At 35.0% G+C, this 18707-nt stretch overlaps 1 protein-coding gene across 1 annotated transcript in view; it reads right to left on the bottom strand.

The window, feature by feature from the left end:
- Positions 1-3265: 3265 nt before the first annotated feature.
- Positions 3266-18707, bottom strand: part of LOC149561989 (uncharacterized) — a 309510-nt gene continuing 294068 nt past the window's right edge. The window contains exons 14-17 of the mRNA XM_089825523.1: positions 4575-4735; positions 3997-4086; positions 3811-3909; positions 3266-3680 (exon numbers count right to left, since the gene is read on the bottom strand). Coding sequence (XP_089681649.1) covers positions 3455-3680; positions 3811-3909; positions 3997-4086; positions 4575-4735 — 576 coding nt within the window. The 3' untranslated portion in view covers positions 3266-3454. The remainder of the gene's footprint in view (positions 3681-3810; positions 3910-3996; positions 4087-4574; positions 4736-18707) is intronic.

Below are 18707 nucleotides of genomic sequence, written 5' to 3'. Positions count from 1 at the left end.
TCTTTATTTTGAACTAGAAACATGCTTAAAGGATCAAGAGACTGGAATTTCATGTTGCACTATCGTCCCTTTATATCTGATTATCTTACTTGGGACATTGGCCAAGGTAAGGATGTTCTATTTTGGGAAGATTCATGGGATGGGCTTCCTCCACTTGATAGCCTTAACTTACCTACCAATATTTAAAATACTCTAATGAATCTACAGGGATATCATGTTAGCGATTACAAACAAATTATTAACAATGATCAACATGGAGGTTGGCAGTGGAAATCGATCGAAGAATCAAATTTGTCAACTCCAAAAAAGAAAATTTATGAACGATTTCTTGAAAATAGACAAGTTAATCACAGGGATAAATTAATATGGGGCATCTCAAAGAGTGGGAATGATAATGTCAAAAGAGGATATGAAATGATAATTAACTCTCAACAATGGGAAAATATAGTTATTTCCTTCAATCTTTGTTGAGATGTAATGTGTCTTTCCAAAGCAAAAATATTTCTTTAGGCATCTTTGCAAAAGGGAATCCTTACAATTGATAGGTTTACTATGATGGGCCTTAAGGGGCCCTCAAGATGTTCTTTATGTGACAATGAATTTGAGACAGTTGAGCATTTACTGTTCCTATGCCCCTTTGCTAGAAAATGTTGGGAATGGTTATGTAAAAAGCTTAATTGGTCAACAACCTTTCCTGTCACCTTTAGGATTTTTCTTAATAGTTAGCCCAAACATGGGAATTCCAAGGTCTACAATAATTTATGGAAAATTTCTCCATCCATCCTTCTATGGGAAATATGGAAGGAAAGGCATAAAAGAATTTTTTCTAACAAAAGTTTGGATTTAATCACCATTCTCAGTAAAGTGGAAACCTATATTATTGAGGTGGAAAATAATAATCTCAAAAATTCTCATAAGGAAGAAGGTTCTTACTTTGAGTGGGATGTATAAATGTACAAAAACTGGCTTAAATTCATTAATCGACATTTTAATTAGTCAAAAGAAAATAATCAAGCCAGGGCACATGCAAATGGGAACCCCCTCCAATAGGTTGGGCAAAACCTAAATGTGATGATGCCTCAATAGGCAATCTAGGGCCTACTAGATTAGGATGTATTATACATTTTGACAAAGATTCTTGGATTATTAAACATGCCAAGCCCTTAAGGGTACTCTAATAATCTAGTGGAATTAGAGGCCTTGATTGAAGGTCTAAACCTTAGCTTTAATATGGACATAAGAAAGTAAGTCATTAAAGGAGATTCATAATTTACTCCAAATGCATTATGAAAAATAAATACTCTTGATTGGATATTAAACTCTAAACTTGTATATGTGTTAAAGATAATCGATCAATTTGAAGAAATTAGTATTAAACATATATATTGAGAAGGAAATAAAGAGGGGATATATTAGCCAACAAAGTAGGAGATGGTGAGGATTTTGTCCTAAAAAATAATTAAGTCATCGTAAACTTATAACCTTAAAATAATAATCAAAGATACATTTATTAATCAATTAAAAAATCTACTATCTAGCTACAAGAATATATTTGGTAGGAACTCTTACTAAAACAATCACCACATTGAGATATTAATCAAGGATAGGGCATACATACCAATATATAATTAAGGACGAAAAAATTATTTAGATAAGGAAACAACAAAGATTAAAGTTAGTCTTTTTTTTAATCTTAAATCTTATATGGTCTTGATTTCTTGTTAAAATACTTTTTCTGATAATTTAAAGGTGACCTTATACAACCAAATCTTTCAATTGGTTACTACTAATGATCTTGTTCAAGAAGTAATGTTTGCAGGGCATTTTACAGTGACGGACAAGGAAATATTCAACAATAAAAGGGAAGTCATAACCATAAAAGCTATACACCAAAGTTACAAATGCCATTATTAAATAAAAAATGCAATCTGGGAACTCTTAATGATGCAACTAGGGGGATGCCTCTAAACTATTCACGAACTATGTAATGGATTGAGAACTCATTGATTAATCAGAGGAACCATATGATTAATTAATTAAAAACTTTAGCTTAGGCCTCTCCGAACTTTTAAAAAAAAAGTATAAATCAATTAATTATTTTAATATTACACCATAAGATAACCACAAAAAATTATAGGCATATGCATCTTATACAACCACTTTTTTTTTTAACACATTTTGACAAGCTTTATCAATGACTAGTGTTAATTCTAGTCCCTAAGTATCATATTTAAATCCAAAAGTAAATATATCATTTGTGCATGATTGTTATCTTGTTGCATAACATTTAATCCATTAAAAAAATTATGTCATATTTGCAAAATTTATAAGATAATAAATTGTGTATTTTAAAGAAAGGGTGAAGATGACATTAAAAAATATATCTAGCTTATGAAGAAATAACATGTAATTAGATATATAAAAGTAACATTTTAGTTTTAATTGGATTCAATTAGATATGTCAAAGTCAAAGGGAAGTCTTATTTAACTAATATATAATGAATAATTTTATTAAAAAATATATAATATAGAAAATAAATATTTTTACAAATACTTAATTTGAACATACTAAAATGAAAGGAAAGGGTTAAAATAATAGAAAGTTAAAAGAAAACAAAGCATTTGAAAATATATCTCATATGGACACTTGCAAGATCCTTCTCTATTTTGAAAGAATTTTTATTCTATGAAAAAAAGAAATTTTAGAATTTTTGGAAATCTCTTGAAAATGTTAAAAATATTTTATGCATCTTTTCTGATTATAGACAAAAAATTTATTTAGTAGAACAAGTAATCTTTTGTTTCTGAATTCTTTTAAATTGTAAAAGTTTACTTTTGCCACCATCACAAAAGGTAAATTCATATAACCTATTTATTTTAGGCCGGAATGAAGTGGATTATAAGAAATTTTCTCTATTTAGAATTTAGATTTTTCTCAGTTAACTTGGAGAACCCCAAATCACCTTCACAATTCATTTTAGTGTTTCCTCATATTATTTTTCTTATTACATTTTCTATATCTTTTATTCATACAATCTTAGTAAGCATGCCATTGTATCACAAAATGGTCTTGCCAAATCCAAGATGTATAGAAGCCTTTAACTAATTTAATACCAATTCTTGTCATACAAATATAATTCATCCTATCTTATCTATTAATATCTTAAAAGCAGATGTAAAACATTATACATACACTAGTTTAAATGATAAAAATGCCATCTAACATACCCAAAAGAACTTCCACAAAGCACGACGGCAAAGTAAATGAGGGTTGAACACTAACTCGTATAAAAACATGCAATACCGCAGATGAACACACACAACCCATGATGACAAAATATATAGCAGCGACATCATAATTTTTCAAAGGAAGCCCAATATACAACGGATTAAGTATGGAAGGGATGACCATAAATTAACTTTCCAGCATATGGTTAAACCGAGAAATTCAGTTTTAGCCTGACAATAACACCTGCCTACAATTTTTGGCCTGGCAGAAGCATTTGACAGCTGAAGGTTCATCAACAGTTTCTACAGAAGGTTCTTCCTGGACATACTTGTAATCATACGTAAGCTCTTCACCAACTTCGATGTCACGGCATGCGTACAGACCTATCCGAAAAATTCTGGGGTCTAATGTTTCCGTATATACTCTGTACATTCGTAAGCTACCTTCACAACTGCGAATTAACAATTTAACATATATCAATCTAGTTGGTTAAATTACAGTTCATTAGCTGATATGGATGAACATCTTGTATTTCCTTCCTTCAATTTATGATGCAAAAAAGGGAATTTTCAGCAACAGACCTGTGATTGATGAAACGAGCAACATTTGACATCTTGCAACCATCAATTACAAGGTGATCTTCTTGAGCAACAGAAGGATGATCAAGATTGCAAAGGTAGCTGCACCATTTCAAATGTGAACAAGCTTAATTGCTACCCTTAAAGACAAAAAAAATGTAAAGCTAGTGGAATTACTGTCTAGTTCACCTGGCATTGTACTCCGCATAGAGTTGCCCTCGTTTACTAGCTTCTACCTGTGTCAGCACTTCCCCAACATATTCTATAACAAATTTTCCCCTGTTGTCAACAGAATAACATTTCAAAAATATAAGTTTCTCCTGATTTCCTCGAAGAATTTCAACTAAGTGCCTATGTTACTTAATACTACGATCAGACGTCATGTTTGAATGTGTACATTTTCTATTCTCTTGTTTGCAGTAACAAAACTCTTCCTCTTCCCAGAGCAATTTCATATAATTAGTTTCCAGCGAATGGAAAATTCCTTGCCTGGAATGAACTTTAAATCTATTGTAGCAGGGGCTCATACATTTGCTAGCAGAAGAAAGACAACTCTTTGAACATTATGGATTATCAACTAATGAAAGTAACGGCATTAAAGCAGAGTCCGTCCCCTTAATGATGTTCCTTCTATTCCCTCGCCAAGCACATTTACTTCATCTCTTCATGAAAGAAATTGTGTGCAAAACTGTATGTATGCCCTTCTATGCATCTTAAGTGTAGAGGCACCATGCAAAGAATACAGGCAACTGAAAAGGTGTTCCTACCTTGGAATTTGTTCAAGGGTTCGTACACCCCATCCTCGATCTTTTGTTTTAAAAACTTCTAAAGCAAGTTGAAGCCCTTTTTGAAGTTCCCGGTTTATACAATTAGAGCCACAGCAGCATCTGCTGTTACACTCTACTACATCTATTGTGAGCCATCCCAGCTGCAAAAGTATAAAATATAATTAGAGAGCTTGTGTGAACAGTATATAAAACAGTAAAATTGCAACTATTACGTTCTTAATGACAACCAAATTTTAAGCAAAATTAATGTCATGCAGAGAAATTAGCTTCAAATGTCTCATAAAATCCAAGTAAATTTGATTTTCAGCAATTACTTCAAATCAAATTGAAAATATCCAAACATAATATGTTTGTATCAAAATCACTTTAACAAAGCAGTAAGCACGAAGTTTTTTTTAACAAAGTAGAAAAATAAAATCGTACACAAGATGTATCCAATATTGTTTCAGGGAGTTCAGTTATGTCTTTTGAGATGTGAATGTTGCCCACATGAAGGAATTTAAAACATAGAAGAGAAGGCTTTCCAAAAGTCTCCATTAATTTCTATGAATAAATGTCGTTCATATAGAGACTACAAAAATGTAACAGAATAGAAAAGTTTAAACTATAACAAACAAATAAGTAATCATAATAAGTAATCCTAATGTTTAAATTCTCTCCCATGATGAATATTTGGAAGGACACCAAGCAAAGATTGAAGTCTTCAATGAGCTGCTGGTCTCCAAAATCACAAAATCTTGATGATATCAATACATGCGATCCATCTCCAATGCGATAAGAATCACACCTATTCAGTGTGTCCTAATAAACCATGTACCGAAAAGAACAAAATTAGATAACTCAATCCAAGATACTTCAAAATTTATGTCGTAGTACTAGTTGAAAAACTGAATCCATCCTAGTCCCCAAAGTTCTCAAACTCAATAAAGGCACATGTCGACACAATAAAACTATTCTTTGAGCAAAAATAAATAAATATCCAAATATGAAGGCTCAGATCCTCTCCCTTGTCATCTCCCCAAAATGTTAAAACTACATTTTCCAAAAATCCATACAATCACTGTCCAATCAAGGATGATCTATCTAAAACTGACCATCAGAAAGTCACTCTCATCATTCGTACCTGGTCCAAATCGTGGCCATGCATAGTCATCTCATCTCTATCAGTAGTGTCCAAAACTTTGTATTTTGTAGTCTACAATCTCAAAATATTAATCATATTGGTTATTTAAAATCCTGGGACCTGTCTCATAGCCAATCTTGAAGTATTCAATATTTAGGATGAAATATTGTCCAAGACTCCAAAGCTATCAACGACTTCAGAAAAATCTGAAATAAACTAGCAATGCCACAGAACCAACAAATCTACCAAACAAACTAAAGCATACAATGCTCAAATCTGTGAAGACTCCATTTGAATTTGTCATACACATACCAACAAAGTTACCCTCTACAATGGGTGCATGCAAAACCTACAAAATGGATATAAACAATCCTCCACAATAACAGCATCACATCATGCAAACAGATCATATAATCCATCACAGGCATCTTGAGCATAACAGGAATCTATAACACTTTGAAGAAGAGCATAAACAATTTTGTCATCACCAATGACATTGCCCGTCAGCAACAGCATTCTCATCACCAGAAGGAGCTTCAACAACACTCAACACAACCTCATTCGAAGCATCTAGCTCAATCTATACCAAAGGTGTCATAATTGCACTATCTTAGGAAGCATTTGATGTCTCCCTTGGTATTGTTCAAATTTCAAACGAAGGGTTTGCAACACAATATAGGTATGTGCACTTCCTTTTGAAAACAATGAGAAGAGTCAAGAGTATATTGACCACATAAAGAATAGGGGGGTTATATCAAAACAAGAAACTAGCTTATGAGTATGATGACCATAAATATTGGAATGTGGGGTCATTATAGATAATTACTTACTATAAATAGTAATTCATTTTGGTGACTTACCGAAAATTGTAATTTCGACAAGTGTTTTACATGTAGCTGTACGAGTCACACTTTCTAAATTAAGTGGTCTATAATTTGGACTATGCAACTTGGTTATTATACGCAACTTGAAGTCATGATTGTTCATACGTTTTGAACATTGATGTAACTGTAAAAATTCTTGAGAAATGAAATTGAGAGACATTTGCCCATAGTTTTTTACAAGTATATTTTTACCATGGTTCACGTCAATACTGTATTATGTGTGTTTGCTCTTCTCTGTAATTTTCTACTCTTGTTATTTTTCTTACACACAATAGGAATTCAATTTTGATTGAACCACGATTTGTTATTGCCAAAGGAAGATTCAACTTTGCATATATTGACAAGCTCTCTAGATACAATTTTGATAGTTTTGAATGCTTTAAAGCATAAGACCCAACAATACCCTCGTAAGGCAAAAACACATTTCCCTTGTTCATTTTCCTAAGATTATCAGACTCTCACCATGGGGTTTTCACTTGCTTCTTGTGTGGGTGTCCTAGAAGAAGGAACATGTTCAATTTCTTCCTTCTATGCTAAAGAATCAAGTGTTTGATATTACAACCTATCTCCTATTGTAGAAAAATATATCGAGCACAAAACTAAAAATAACTATGATGTTAATGCCTCTAACATTCTGCTATTTGATTAGCTTCTTTTAAGCTGTCAATTTTAATGCGTAAAGATGAAATGCACTTCAACACCACTCAACACAACCTCATTTGAAGCATCTAGTTCAATCTCTATCAATGGTGTCATAATTGCAATATCTTAGGAAGCATCTGATGTCTCCCTTGATATTGGTTCGAACAAGGATTTGCAACACAATATATGTTTGTGCACTTTTGGAAACAATGAGAAGAGCCACGAGTATGTTGACTAAATAAAGAATAGGGGTTTATATCAAAACAAGAAAATAAAACTACTTAGTACGTGACCACAATCGGAACACAATTTTGATTGAATCAATTTGATATTGGCAAAGGAAGATTCAACTTGGCATATATTCGTTAGCCCTTTAGATACAAATTTGATGGGTTTTGAATACTATGGGACATAAGACTCAACAATAGCCCTATAAGCAATACCACATTTCCCTTCATTTTTTTTGATTCTCAAACTCTATGGGGCTCTCACTTGCTTGTTGTGTGGACGTGCCAGAAAAGAACATAATCAACATCTTTCTATCATAAAGAATAGAGTGTTTGATATTACAACCTATCTATCTCCCATTTTAGAAAAATATCTTGAGTACAAAACTTCATAAAACTAGGCTGATAATGCCTCTAACATTTTTTCTATGTAACGCCCCCTTTTTAGAATTGACCTAATTTTCTCCCTAGAATAAAAAATTCTATTAAAATTAGAATTGTAAGATGGTTAGAGTTATAATTTTACCACTTAAAATACATTTTAATGAGGTAAATTCTGATTTAGATCCTCAATCACCAAATAAGGGATTAGTGCATACACATAGATATATATACCCACACAAACTAATTATATTGTTAGTGTAATATAATCTGCCTTAAGCTTTAGAAATATACAATTCTAAACTAGGGATTAGGTATTAATATCATGTATATCTAGATATATGAAAGAAATCTACTTATAGAACTTAGCTTCCATGATCTTAACCATTATGAGGAATGGGCTAAGAAATAGATGATGGGGTGCCTTCATTGTCTCTGCCCTAGGCCCAAGTGCAGAAACTCTATCCCCCTTGGCCTTGTGCTTCATTGGGTTGGCATACGTAGAAGAACCTTTACACCATTCCCTTCCATTATCATCTTACTCACCTCCTTTGTTTAAAACCTATGTTCCTCGGAGTTTTTGGGATGGGGATGGTGGGCGATAGTGGGATGGGTTTCCAAGATGGCAATTTTGGGGACTAGAGGGGGACGGCTATATATATAGGGACAAACAAAATAAAGTTTTTTGTTTTAAATTTTTTTTAAACTTCACAAAAAATGGGGATGGCTGGCCATCCCACATCCCCTTTCCGTACCGAGGATGGCAAGACAACCCCCTTTTCTTTCCCAAAAGTCACCGAGTTTCAAAGACGTCCCCTAGTGATTTGCATATTTTAGGGACGGCTAGGGGACGTCCCCTAAACATTCTCCCATCCCTAGGACGTCCTCATCTCGGAAACATACGTTTTTTGGCCGGGGATGCGTCCCCAGGGAACATAGGTTAAAATGTCCTTTCCTTAGCTGTCATAATAACTCTACCCTATGCAGTGGTGGAAGGAATACAACATGGCACCCTTCACTCAACTCTAGGCCCAAAGAGCGAATAATTTGTTTGCCTTGGCCTTGTGCTTTATTGGGTTGGCATACCTAGTGAGGCCTCACCATTCTCCCTTATTGCAATTACCTTCCATCCACTATATGTACTATCCTTCACATATGTGCCTTAGTATAATGTAACTCATGCCCATTCCACCATAGGCCTTCTCTAGTGCCTTTGTGTGATGTAGCCCATGTCCATTCCATCGCAAGCCTTATCCAGTGCCTTTGTATGATATAGCATGGTTCATTCCAATGAAGGCTTACCTAGCTTATGAGGTATTAATACCACTATTTGTTGTTGCCTTTGAGAATAATATATTCTCCCAACAGATCTCACCTTTTTGAGTTCTTCAAATGGAACCTTCTCCTCTTTAAGATTACTTTGAGTGGAGGGAGTCATGCCCTTCATTTGTTAATGTCCTTGTAAAAGGGTCAAACTCTTTGGTTATGAAAAGATACACTTGTTTGACAACAACTATTGCCCCTTTCACTTCTTATTTAATCTTCACCTATCTCTCACTTATTAATTATGTCTTTACTATTTGTCAAATCTGCAGATATCCCATTTAAGATCTGCATATCCTCTTCTTAACTTCTCAATTCCTTTTTCCCCCATTCCATTTGATTCTTCTTCTACTTTATATCTTGCCATGTGAAGGAGAGGTCACATCTCTTCATCATGGTTGCCTTTTGGCAAGAGTCGTGGCCCTTCGTAATCGTCCCTCTTTCAAAGAGTCACAATCCTTCATTATTACAACCCCTTCAAAGAGTCACAACCCTTCACCTTTTGAAAGTCACTTTTATATTTTCTTGCCTTTCCTTTCCCTTAATTCTTATGCTCCACTCCTCCCTGTTTTCCGTTTTCTTCAAATGAAGTTCTGATCTCTCAATTTAATACTCTCATTTGAGGGAGACACTAACTTTTTAACTTTTGTTTAACTTAACTAATATTTAATTATTTTTAATATTACTCTTTTGATTATTATTGTTTATTATTTAATCCTATTTCAAGAAGAGGATGTGACAGTCTGCCCTTTGCAAGATTGTTTTCCCTCAAGCTATCATAAACTAGGATGTTTTTCTAGATAAACACATTAGTTATGAACTAAACATGGACCATACACATAAGAACATGAAATACACACGTGGATATATGCAAACAAAATCCATACACAAAGTAGACACATGAATATATCCAGCCACAAGGCATATGCATGAAAACACAAAGCATACATATGAATGTGTATATATAATTTAACTGACACACAAGAGGTAGGAATGTCCAATGAGGACCAGATTCATCTCTTGGGGCAATTAATTCATTGTAATGTCCCCCAGACTGGTAGGAACATGCTCTCACACCCACTTGTAATGCCCCCCTTTTCGGATTGTCCTAATTTTTTCCCTAGAATTATAAATTCCATTAAAATAAGAAATGTAAGATGATTAGAGATATAACTTTACCACTCAAAATGTCTTTTAAGAAGGTAAATCTTGATTTAGGTCTCACAATCACCAAATAAGGGGCAAGTAAACATATAAACACACACACACTAATTATATTACTAGCGTATTATAATCTACTTTAAGCTTTAGAGATATACAATCCTGACCTAGGGATTAGGTAACAATATCATGCATATTTAGGTTTATGAAAGCAATAGCATGTAGCTTCCATGATCTTAACCCTAATGAGAAATGAGATAAGAAAGACATAATAAGGTGCCTCACTGTCTCTATAGTAGGCCCAAGAGCAGAAAGTCTATCCCCCTTGGCCCCATGCTTCATTGGGTTGGTGTACCTAGAGGAACCCTTACACTTTTCCCCTTCATTACTCTATCTTACTCACCTCATATGGTCAAAGATCATTTCCTTAGCTATCACAATAACTCTCCCTTATGTGTTGGTGGAAGGATTACAATAGGATGCTCTTAATTGGAGACCCAAGAGCAGACATACCTAGTAAAGTGTCACCATAACCCAATGACAATTACTTTTTTTTCATCTCTCATATGGACTATGCTCAATAAATAGGTCCTTTGTATGATGTAACCCATGCCCATTCCACTGCAGACCTTATTTAGTGTCTTTGTATGATGCAACCCATGCCCATTCCACCATAGACCTTATATATTGCCTTTGTATGATGTAGAACATTCCCATTCCACTATAGGCCTTATCTAGTTCCTTTGTATGATGTAGCATGGTTCATTTCACTACAGGACTTACATATCTTCTGATGCATTAATACCACTATTCATTGTTGCCTTTGGCAATAATATATTATTCTTTCAATTAATCTCCCCTTTTCGATTCCTTCTTCAAATGGAACCTTTGATTGGAGGGATTCACAACCTTTCATTAGTCAATGCCCATATGAACGGTCACATTCTTTGAATATGAAAAGATACATCTGTCTGATAACAATTGTTGCCCCTTTCACTCCTTATTTAATCTTCACATATCCCTCACTTATTAAACCTATCTTTCCTAGTTTTCAAATCTGCATATTGTTAATATTTTTGAACCAGATTATCAAACCAATTATAAAATTGTTGCTTATGATTAAAGCCTTCACAATGATCAATCAATAAGCTTGATAGCTCTTTTATCAGATATTTCACAATCTCTGATGTACCAACCTGAAGCAAATAATATGTATCACATACAATGCAACATGATTGTGACCAGATAGTAAGATTTTTTCACAATAACAAAAATTATGACACAACTTATATATATTTCTAATTGTAGGCTATCACCAAGCTTTTCTTTTCAAAACACACTGAGCTGAATAGAATACTATCTGCATGTAAACTTCAAATCATCCTCACTAGAAATGAACATGCACAATGATAAGTCACACCATACAATGAAGAGTTGCACAAAAGACAAATTGTTGGCGGTTACAAAATAAACACCATGACATGGTAATATTAATTGAAGAGACATAATGAGTGCAATCCATAATAATATGACAACTGATGCCTCCATAAAGAGTCTCAACGATGTGAGCAATAGAATGAACGTCTTCAGAAATAAACAGCCAACACAATAAGAACACAATGGTATTCATAGTCAGCAACACATATGATGCCAAGTAGGAATAGCATACCAAAACACATTGCCGACAATTACAAAACATGTGCTCAATGCCAAATAAGCATATCCACAAACAAGGATAATGAATATGCAGAAGTCTTCAATCTCCTTAGCTTGACAATAGGAAGGAACATAACATATGATGCAGGAGCATCTTGGGTTCAGAGCAATCTTGCATCAACCAAAATAATATTTTGTTTCTAGTTTGTGCCTGTTTGCCAGTCTGAACAGTCTGGGAGATCAACCAAGTGGTTCTCCATATCATTGAGTTGGGAATTGCGATGGTCGGAGTATATTCAGGACCTATCTTGGATCATGTCTCTAGGTTTGCAGCTTATTTGGAACTACGTTGCATGAGTTATGAATTGTTCTCTGTTGGGAAGCATGTTATTATTTGTTCTTGGACCTGCTTGTGGAATTTGGATTTGTGATAGAGATCTACAGCTTGCAATCTTTGGTGGCACATGTAACTATGTTCTTCGATCACATGAGCTAAATCCAGAATTACAAGCTATCAAATGGCTTATGCCGTGAGTTCCTTATGATTTAGGGCTGGACCTATTTGTTGTATTGCATTTCATGTTCTTGGGGAATGTTATGGTCTTAAGGTTGACCTGTGTGTTGCAATGCCTATACATATAATGCAATGGATCTCTTGAGGAAAATAAACATAGTAGTCATACAGCAGGTCTGTTGTAGCCTAGCTTTAAGAAGGCATGTGTGTTGCCAACTGATTGTATTTTGATTTCATATTGAATAAAGGTGGATCTGACATTTCTCTCTATTCCTTTCTTTTTTTCGCTTTGTTTATTCGTGTTGCATGCTTGGATTGATCTCATTGAGGTCCCTCCAACTGTGTTTGTATTAGTGCACAATGAAAAGAATGGAGAATGCAGAAGGAGAATTGTCATGACATGGGTACGGCATATAGATGGAGAGGACACCAGCACAATGAATATAAAGTTATCCTTGAATAGGAAGCAAACAGAAATCATCAGAGAATCTCACGACAATCATCAAGGGTAACAAGACCTCTATCGCAGCAACAAGATTCAACACATATAACCCTTACATACTTTGCATGTCCTCATCTTATTTTCTTCTTTCCTTCCGAATTCTTATTGCAGATCTCTGCTTGTACTTTTTCTCTAAATCTTCTATAGATCTCCTCTATTACTTTTCCCCCGATTCCATTTGATTGTTCTCCTTTATATCTTCCCATGTAAGGGAGAGGTCACACCTCTTCATGATGTCTGCCTTTTGGCAAGAGTCATGACCCTTCATAATCATCCCTTATCTGCAGAGTTACAATCCTTTATTTAAAAACCTTTTTAAAGAGTCACAACTCTTCAGCTTTTGAAAGTCACTTATTTTATTCCCTTTTCTTTCCCTTTATACCTCCTTAATTCTTATGCTGCACTATTTATTCCTCTTTCCCCTTTCCCTTAATGCAGTTCTCATCTCTCCTTCTATATCTCTCATTTGAGGGACACAACTTTTCCATTCATGCCTTTTGACCTTTTGTTTAACTAAACTAATATTTATTTATTTTTAGTATTCTCATTCTATATTATTAATTTATTATTATTATTTATTATCTAATCATATTTCAGTAAGGGGATATGACATGCTACTTGATTAGTTTCTTTTAAGTTGACAATTTTAATGCATAAAGATGAAATACCATCTTCACACAAAGTAGATCCCATGATGCAAAATTAAAAAACAACTTGCAAAATACTCATCACAATGTAAGTGAGGATCAACATATAATACTTGTAAATGAAAAAGAGATTATCCTTATGGCTGAAGTACACATAATCACCTTATACCTCTGCTTACACCCTTTCACTCTAAGCATTCTTGCTTCCACAAAAGAGCTTTCTACTTGGCAAACAAATTTGGTACTACGAATTCATGTTTTAAATTAACCCTATTTATCCAAGGAGTAGTGACAACTATGCCAATAGTTGGAGAAACTATTGTAACATTTATGATCTTCCTCAGTGTTTGAGAGGAGCAGCTCCCTCATATGATGGAGGTATTTGAGAATTTTGTGTTCTTTTAAGTAAAAAGTACAAAATGGATACAAGGCACGGCTAAAGAGAGATGAATAACATAAACCCTATTGGAAAACCTATGATACCAAATAGGATTTAACAAGTGATGACAATTACAAAGGGATTTATCACCAAATATGTTTAGACATGCAATGAAAATGATCTGAGAAAGTTGAATCTCAACCTACAAAGTTATAGAGTACTTCAACAAATTCAAATTGAGATACCAAAGCCTTCTCATTACATTAATTGCACAAACTAATAACATTTTAATAAATAAATTATGATCAGCACAATGAAACAAAAGGAATACCAATTTAACATAAGAGAGATTAGTAATGATAGCATAGAACATCCAACACATGATTCAAATATTTCATTTATTATCTTTATGGAAATGTAATGTCCCCATTTTTTAGACCCTCAATGGAGTTCTTAGCTTTTCATTCTCCAAAGGCTAAGTGGAGAAATAAAGAAAACTAAATTAAAGTCAATAAATAAATCTAAAGGTGACTTTATATTTAATTAATTTAATTTTCTAGAAGCACAACTAATTATTGTATTGGAAAGGGGGAAGCTTCTAGAGAGCGCATTTTCTAGAAGTACAATTAATTATTGCCTTGGAAAGGGGGAAGCTTCTAGAGAGTGCAATTAAATAATATTTTATTTCCTTTTAGAAGGGTGAAGGAAAAGAATAAATAGAGGCAAGAGCTTTATTGGTAGGCATCTAATTATTGTCAATTGCATTTGATATGAACTTGGGAGAAGAGACTAAGGGTTCCTGATTTCAGTTAGCCATTGGAGAGCGTCAATTCTTTAGTGTTGCAACCATTTGAGGTGGTGAAATATCCACTAAATTTGACATTCAGCAGAGCTTCATTTTAGAGTTCTATTTGTGCTTAAATTGAAGAATACATTTATTGTTGGCTGCTACAGTATGCATGAACAGGGCCGCACTACAGTACCCGCACTACAGTGTTTATGCTTGATTCCAATTGCAACTTTCATCTCCATCCCTGGGCATCACTATTATCAGGTTCCTCTTGCAACTATTAGTAGTTAGCACTATAATCTTAGGCATATAATTTTGCTGTTGTAAGTGATAATTCAGAATCAGATTTGGCATTGTTTTAGTCATTATTGTAAGCCCATTTGTCTTAACAAATTCATAGCAACATTGTACATGGGAATGAATTCAATAAAGGAGATATATGTTGCATACCATTTGTTTGATGAAATGTCCATCTATTAGCATATATGATCAGCATAAGTTGTATGCAAATTGTTTGTCAAAATGTCAGTTGGCTATAGGTATGCATTCCATATCTAGTTTCCATGTATACGCATTGAAAATACTAAAAAGAACTGCACTTGCATGTTAGTTCATTGTAAGAGGTATTGTAATATCATTTGTGAACATACTGAATTTCTTAGCATTGTTCAAACTATATAAAACAATTTGAAACACAAAAAAATCAGAAAAGAGGAAGGCAGCATACAAGTGTTTGACAATATTCCTTGAGCTACAATCAATTAGTTTGGGCAAGGGATATTACATTGGTATCAGAGCTTGCTTGCAAAGTGTTTGACAAAATGTCAAACAATTGAATTTGAGAAGGATTTGGTATTTCACAAAGTTACAACCAGTTGGGGTTATTACATTGGTATCAGAGCTTGCTTGCAACATATTTGACAAAATGTCAAACAACTAAATTATAAAAGAATTTGGTGTTTGTCAAAGTTATAACCGGTTGGGGTTATTACAGTGGTATCAGAGCAGTTTCCTGCCATCTTGTGGGGTAAGAAAATATTAATTATTGTCAGATTTGTTGTTGCATTTGGAGTGACCTGCTCTCGAGCATTTTCTAGTCATGGATAGGCATAGGAAGACTGATAGTTCTAGAAGTCAGTGGAGTAATGAGGAAGTTAGCGTGTAGATGAACGCTTTGCAGGAGAGTATGGAGAAACTTAAGCTTCATCAACAGAGATTGACAGAGAGCTTGTAGGATCCAGAGACAATTGAAAGGGCAGCAAGGTATATGGTTTCTGCCTTTAAAAGGCTGACATCGAGGTTGCAAGGAAGGAAGCTTGAGTTTTCCCCGATAGGTGTCCATGATGGAGATGTACCTATATTTAGTACGCCACCCGCTAATCCTATTTGCAGTGTTGATGATGGACTTATTTCATAGGGACATGTGGTTGTGTCAGTGGCAGCAGAGGATAGCAGCACTGAGCTTCAGCCGGTTGAGAGTCCCAGAGATATTGCTACAGTTAGTGCAGAGATAGTTAATACAGTTGTTACCACTAATAATTTCGGCTCTCTCGAGGACAGGATTATTATTGGAGATTTGTATGTGAGATCTCATGGTGTTGCTATAGTACAAGAGACAGTTACTTCCTTAGGTGGTACTGAGGCATGTATAGAGTCACCCAGCTATGATGTTGGTGATGTTGGTATTTTAGCAAAGTTAGTGGATGTGGGTTTATGCTCTAGTATTATTGATTCGCAACCTGACGTTGAGTCATGTGTAGAGTCAGGAATCCGCAGTTGAGGCGTTGTCAAGAGATGTCAATGCAGATAGTATGGACACATCTGATGATCCATTTGATGATGCTATGAGATGTAATGGGAAAGACATCCCTTGTCAGATATTGGGTGATGACTCCAAGGAGGTTTTGGATGGGTCCCAGGATCGACACTTAAAGGATCTTACTATTGAGGTAAAAAGCTAAGACATGGGAAGAGATTGATATGGCAAGGATTCCATTTCTTTGGATGAGGAGTTGGTTAAGGTACATGGTAGTTGTATGTCGAATGCAGAATTGTGTGACAAAGATAGCACACGCATTAGCAACTTTGTGGTGGAGAGTTCTGATTCGGTTTCCTATCTCAATGAAAATAGTGAGACAAAGAGCTTGCACAGGAGTCATGGATTATAGAGGCATCATGTGACTTGTTAGCTAAAGGTGAGTGATAGTGACATTTCTTCAGCTCTTGAGCATTATGGTGCTATCCGTCAAATGCAAGCTACTTCTGGTTGGGGTGCTCCTATGTTTGATGAGCATGACAATAGTACTCTTTCTCTAGTAGAGGTTTATGTGCTTCGAGAGGTTGTCAGGATCTTAAAGCATAGTTACTCTCAGTTAGTTACTGACAAGGATTACCTTTTGGAGTGGGGTAGCACCTGCTATGAGACATTGTTAGGGAAAAAGGTGGAGGTAGCTGAGCTCACCCAGAACCTTGAGGTGACTGTGGACTCTCTTCAGTATACTCAGTTGGCTCTTCAAGAGTCATAGTCATAGTTCAATAAGGTTTTCGTGGAGTTAGAACGAGTACAATCAACACCAGCCTGAGACCCTGTTTAGTTACATACTATGGTTGGTGGTGAGTTTGCTTCTATGGTAGAGGATGAAGGACGTGATGATGTGGCAAACACATTCGTTTAGGAAATGAGTGTAGTATGTACAAAGGAGGTGAGAGCATTAGTGGAGACAGACTCTCATGGTGATTTGTTTCTTTCTATTGGAAGTGAATCTATTTCTTCTTTTCATACAGCAGGTAGCATTGGACAATTGGCATTGTCACATTTTCTAAGGGATCAATTATGGATTACGAGGGAGTACATTGATGCTTCCACATATAGTTTCTACTGTACTGAGTCATTCATGGAGTATTTGCTTGCAAGCTCGAATTTGTGGAAGGTTTCATATAGTACATTTAACGGTACTCTCATTCGGGGCTCTCGTGCTATACGATGATTGGTGAGGAAGATTGTAGAGACCTTGGCTACAATGCTTCCCAATAGGGATTTGGTGGTTGAGTTTGTTGAGAGGGTTGCCTAGGATTCTACCCGATCAATAGTTCAGAGTCAAAGAGTGGAGCCATCTTCTGATTCCCAGTTTGATGATGATGAGATTGAGAGTTTTAATCAGCATTACACTGTGAGGAGAGCTCATCACTTTTCTTTTGACCCATAGGTAGAGGACTTGGTTTTCAGCATTATGGATAGTAATAGAAGGTTTGGTATTCATTATACCTATAGAGGGCATACTTCTCCGCAAAGGGATAGAGATTTTGAGATATAGGATATTGTGAAACAGTTGGATGTGCTAGTGAATGAGATGAATTAAAATCACAAATGGATGATCCAACTGATTTTGAATTAGAGATTTGAGTAGAGCATGATATTGCTTTCTCAAAGAGGAAGATGTGATGATACAGTTGTGGCTTCAAATTTGCAAGACATTTCTTATGAAAAACTGCATGAGTTGGGCACAATTGAGGTGGAATGTGATGAGAATTAATGTGTTGGTTGAATCATCCAATGAGGATGTTATTATATCAGCAACCACTTCTATGTTGGTTGAATCATCCAACGAGGAGTTTAGCAGTATGCATGCGGTTGTAGATGTGTGCTCTAATGATAGTACACTTGCTATTGTTGATGAGGTGAGTGATATAGTGATAGAGTCATGTTATACTATCAATCAACAAAGTGTTGATGTTCACTTCATGGACAATAATATGTTCGACATGGATGCAACATTCTCTTATGACAATCCGTTGTTTGAGATTGATGTTGATCACTCACCGGATTGGAGTTGGGCTCAATTTTCAACATCTATAAAGATTCAGTTTTGTGTTGTGACAGTTG

This window comes from Cupressus sempervirens, chromosome 4 (genome assembly GCF_028749045.1).
Source record: "Cupressus sempervirens isolate cs-2001-9-10 chromosome 4, ASM2874904v1, whole genome shotgun sequence".
In the NCBI taxonomy this organism is placed as follows: domain Eukaryota; kingdom Viridiplantae; phylum Streptophyta; class Pinopsida; order Cupressales; family Cupressaceae; genus Cupressus; species Cupressus sempervirens.
The sequence above is the reverse complement of the archived record's forward strand: the minus strand, read 5'-3'. Positions and strand labels throughout refer to the sequence as shown.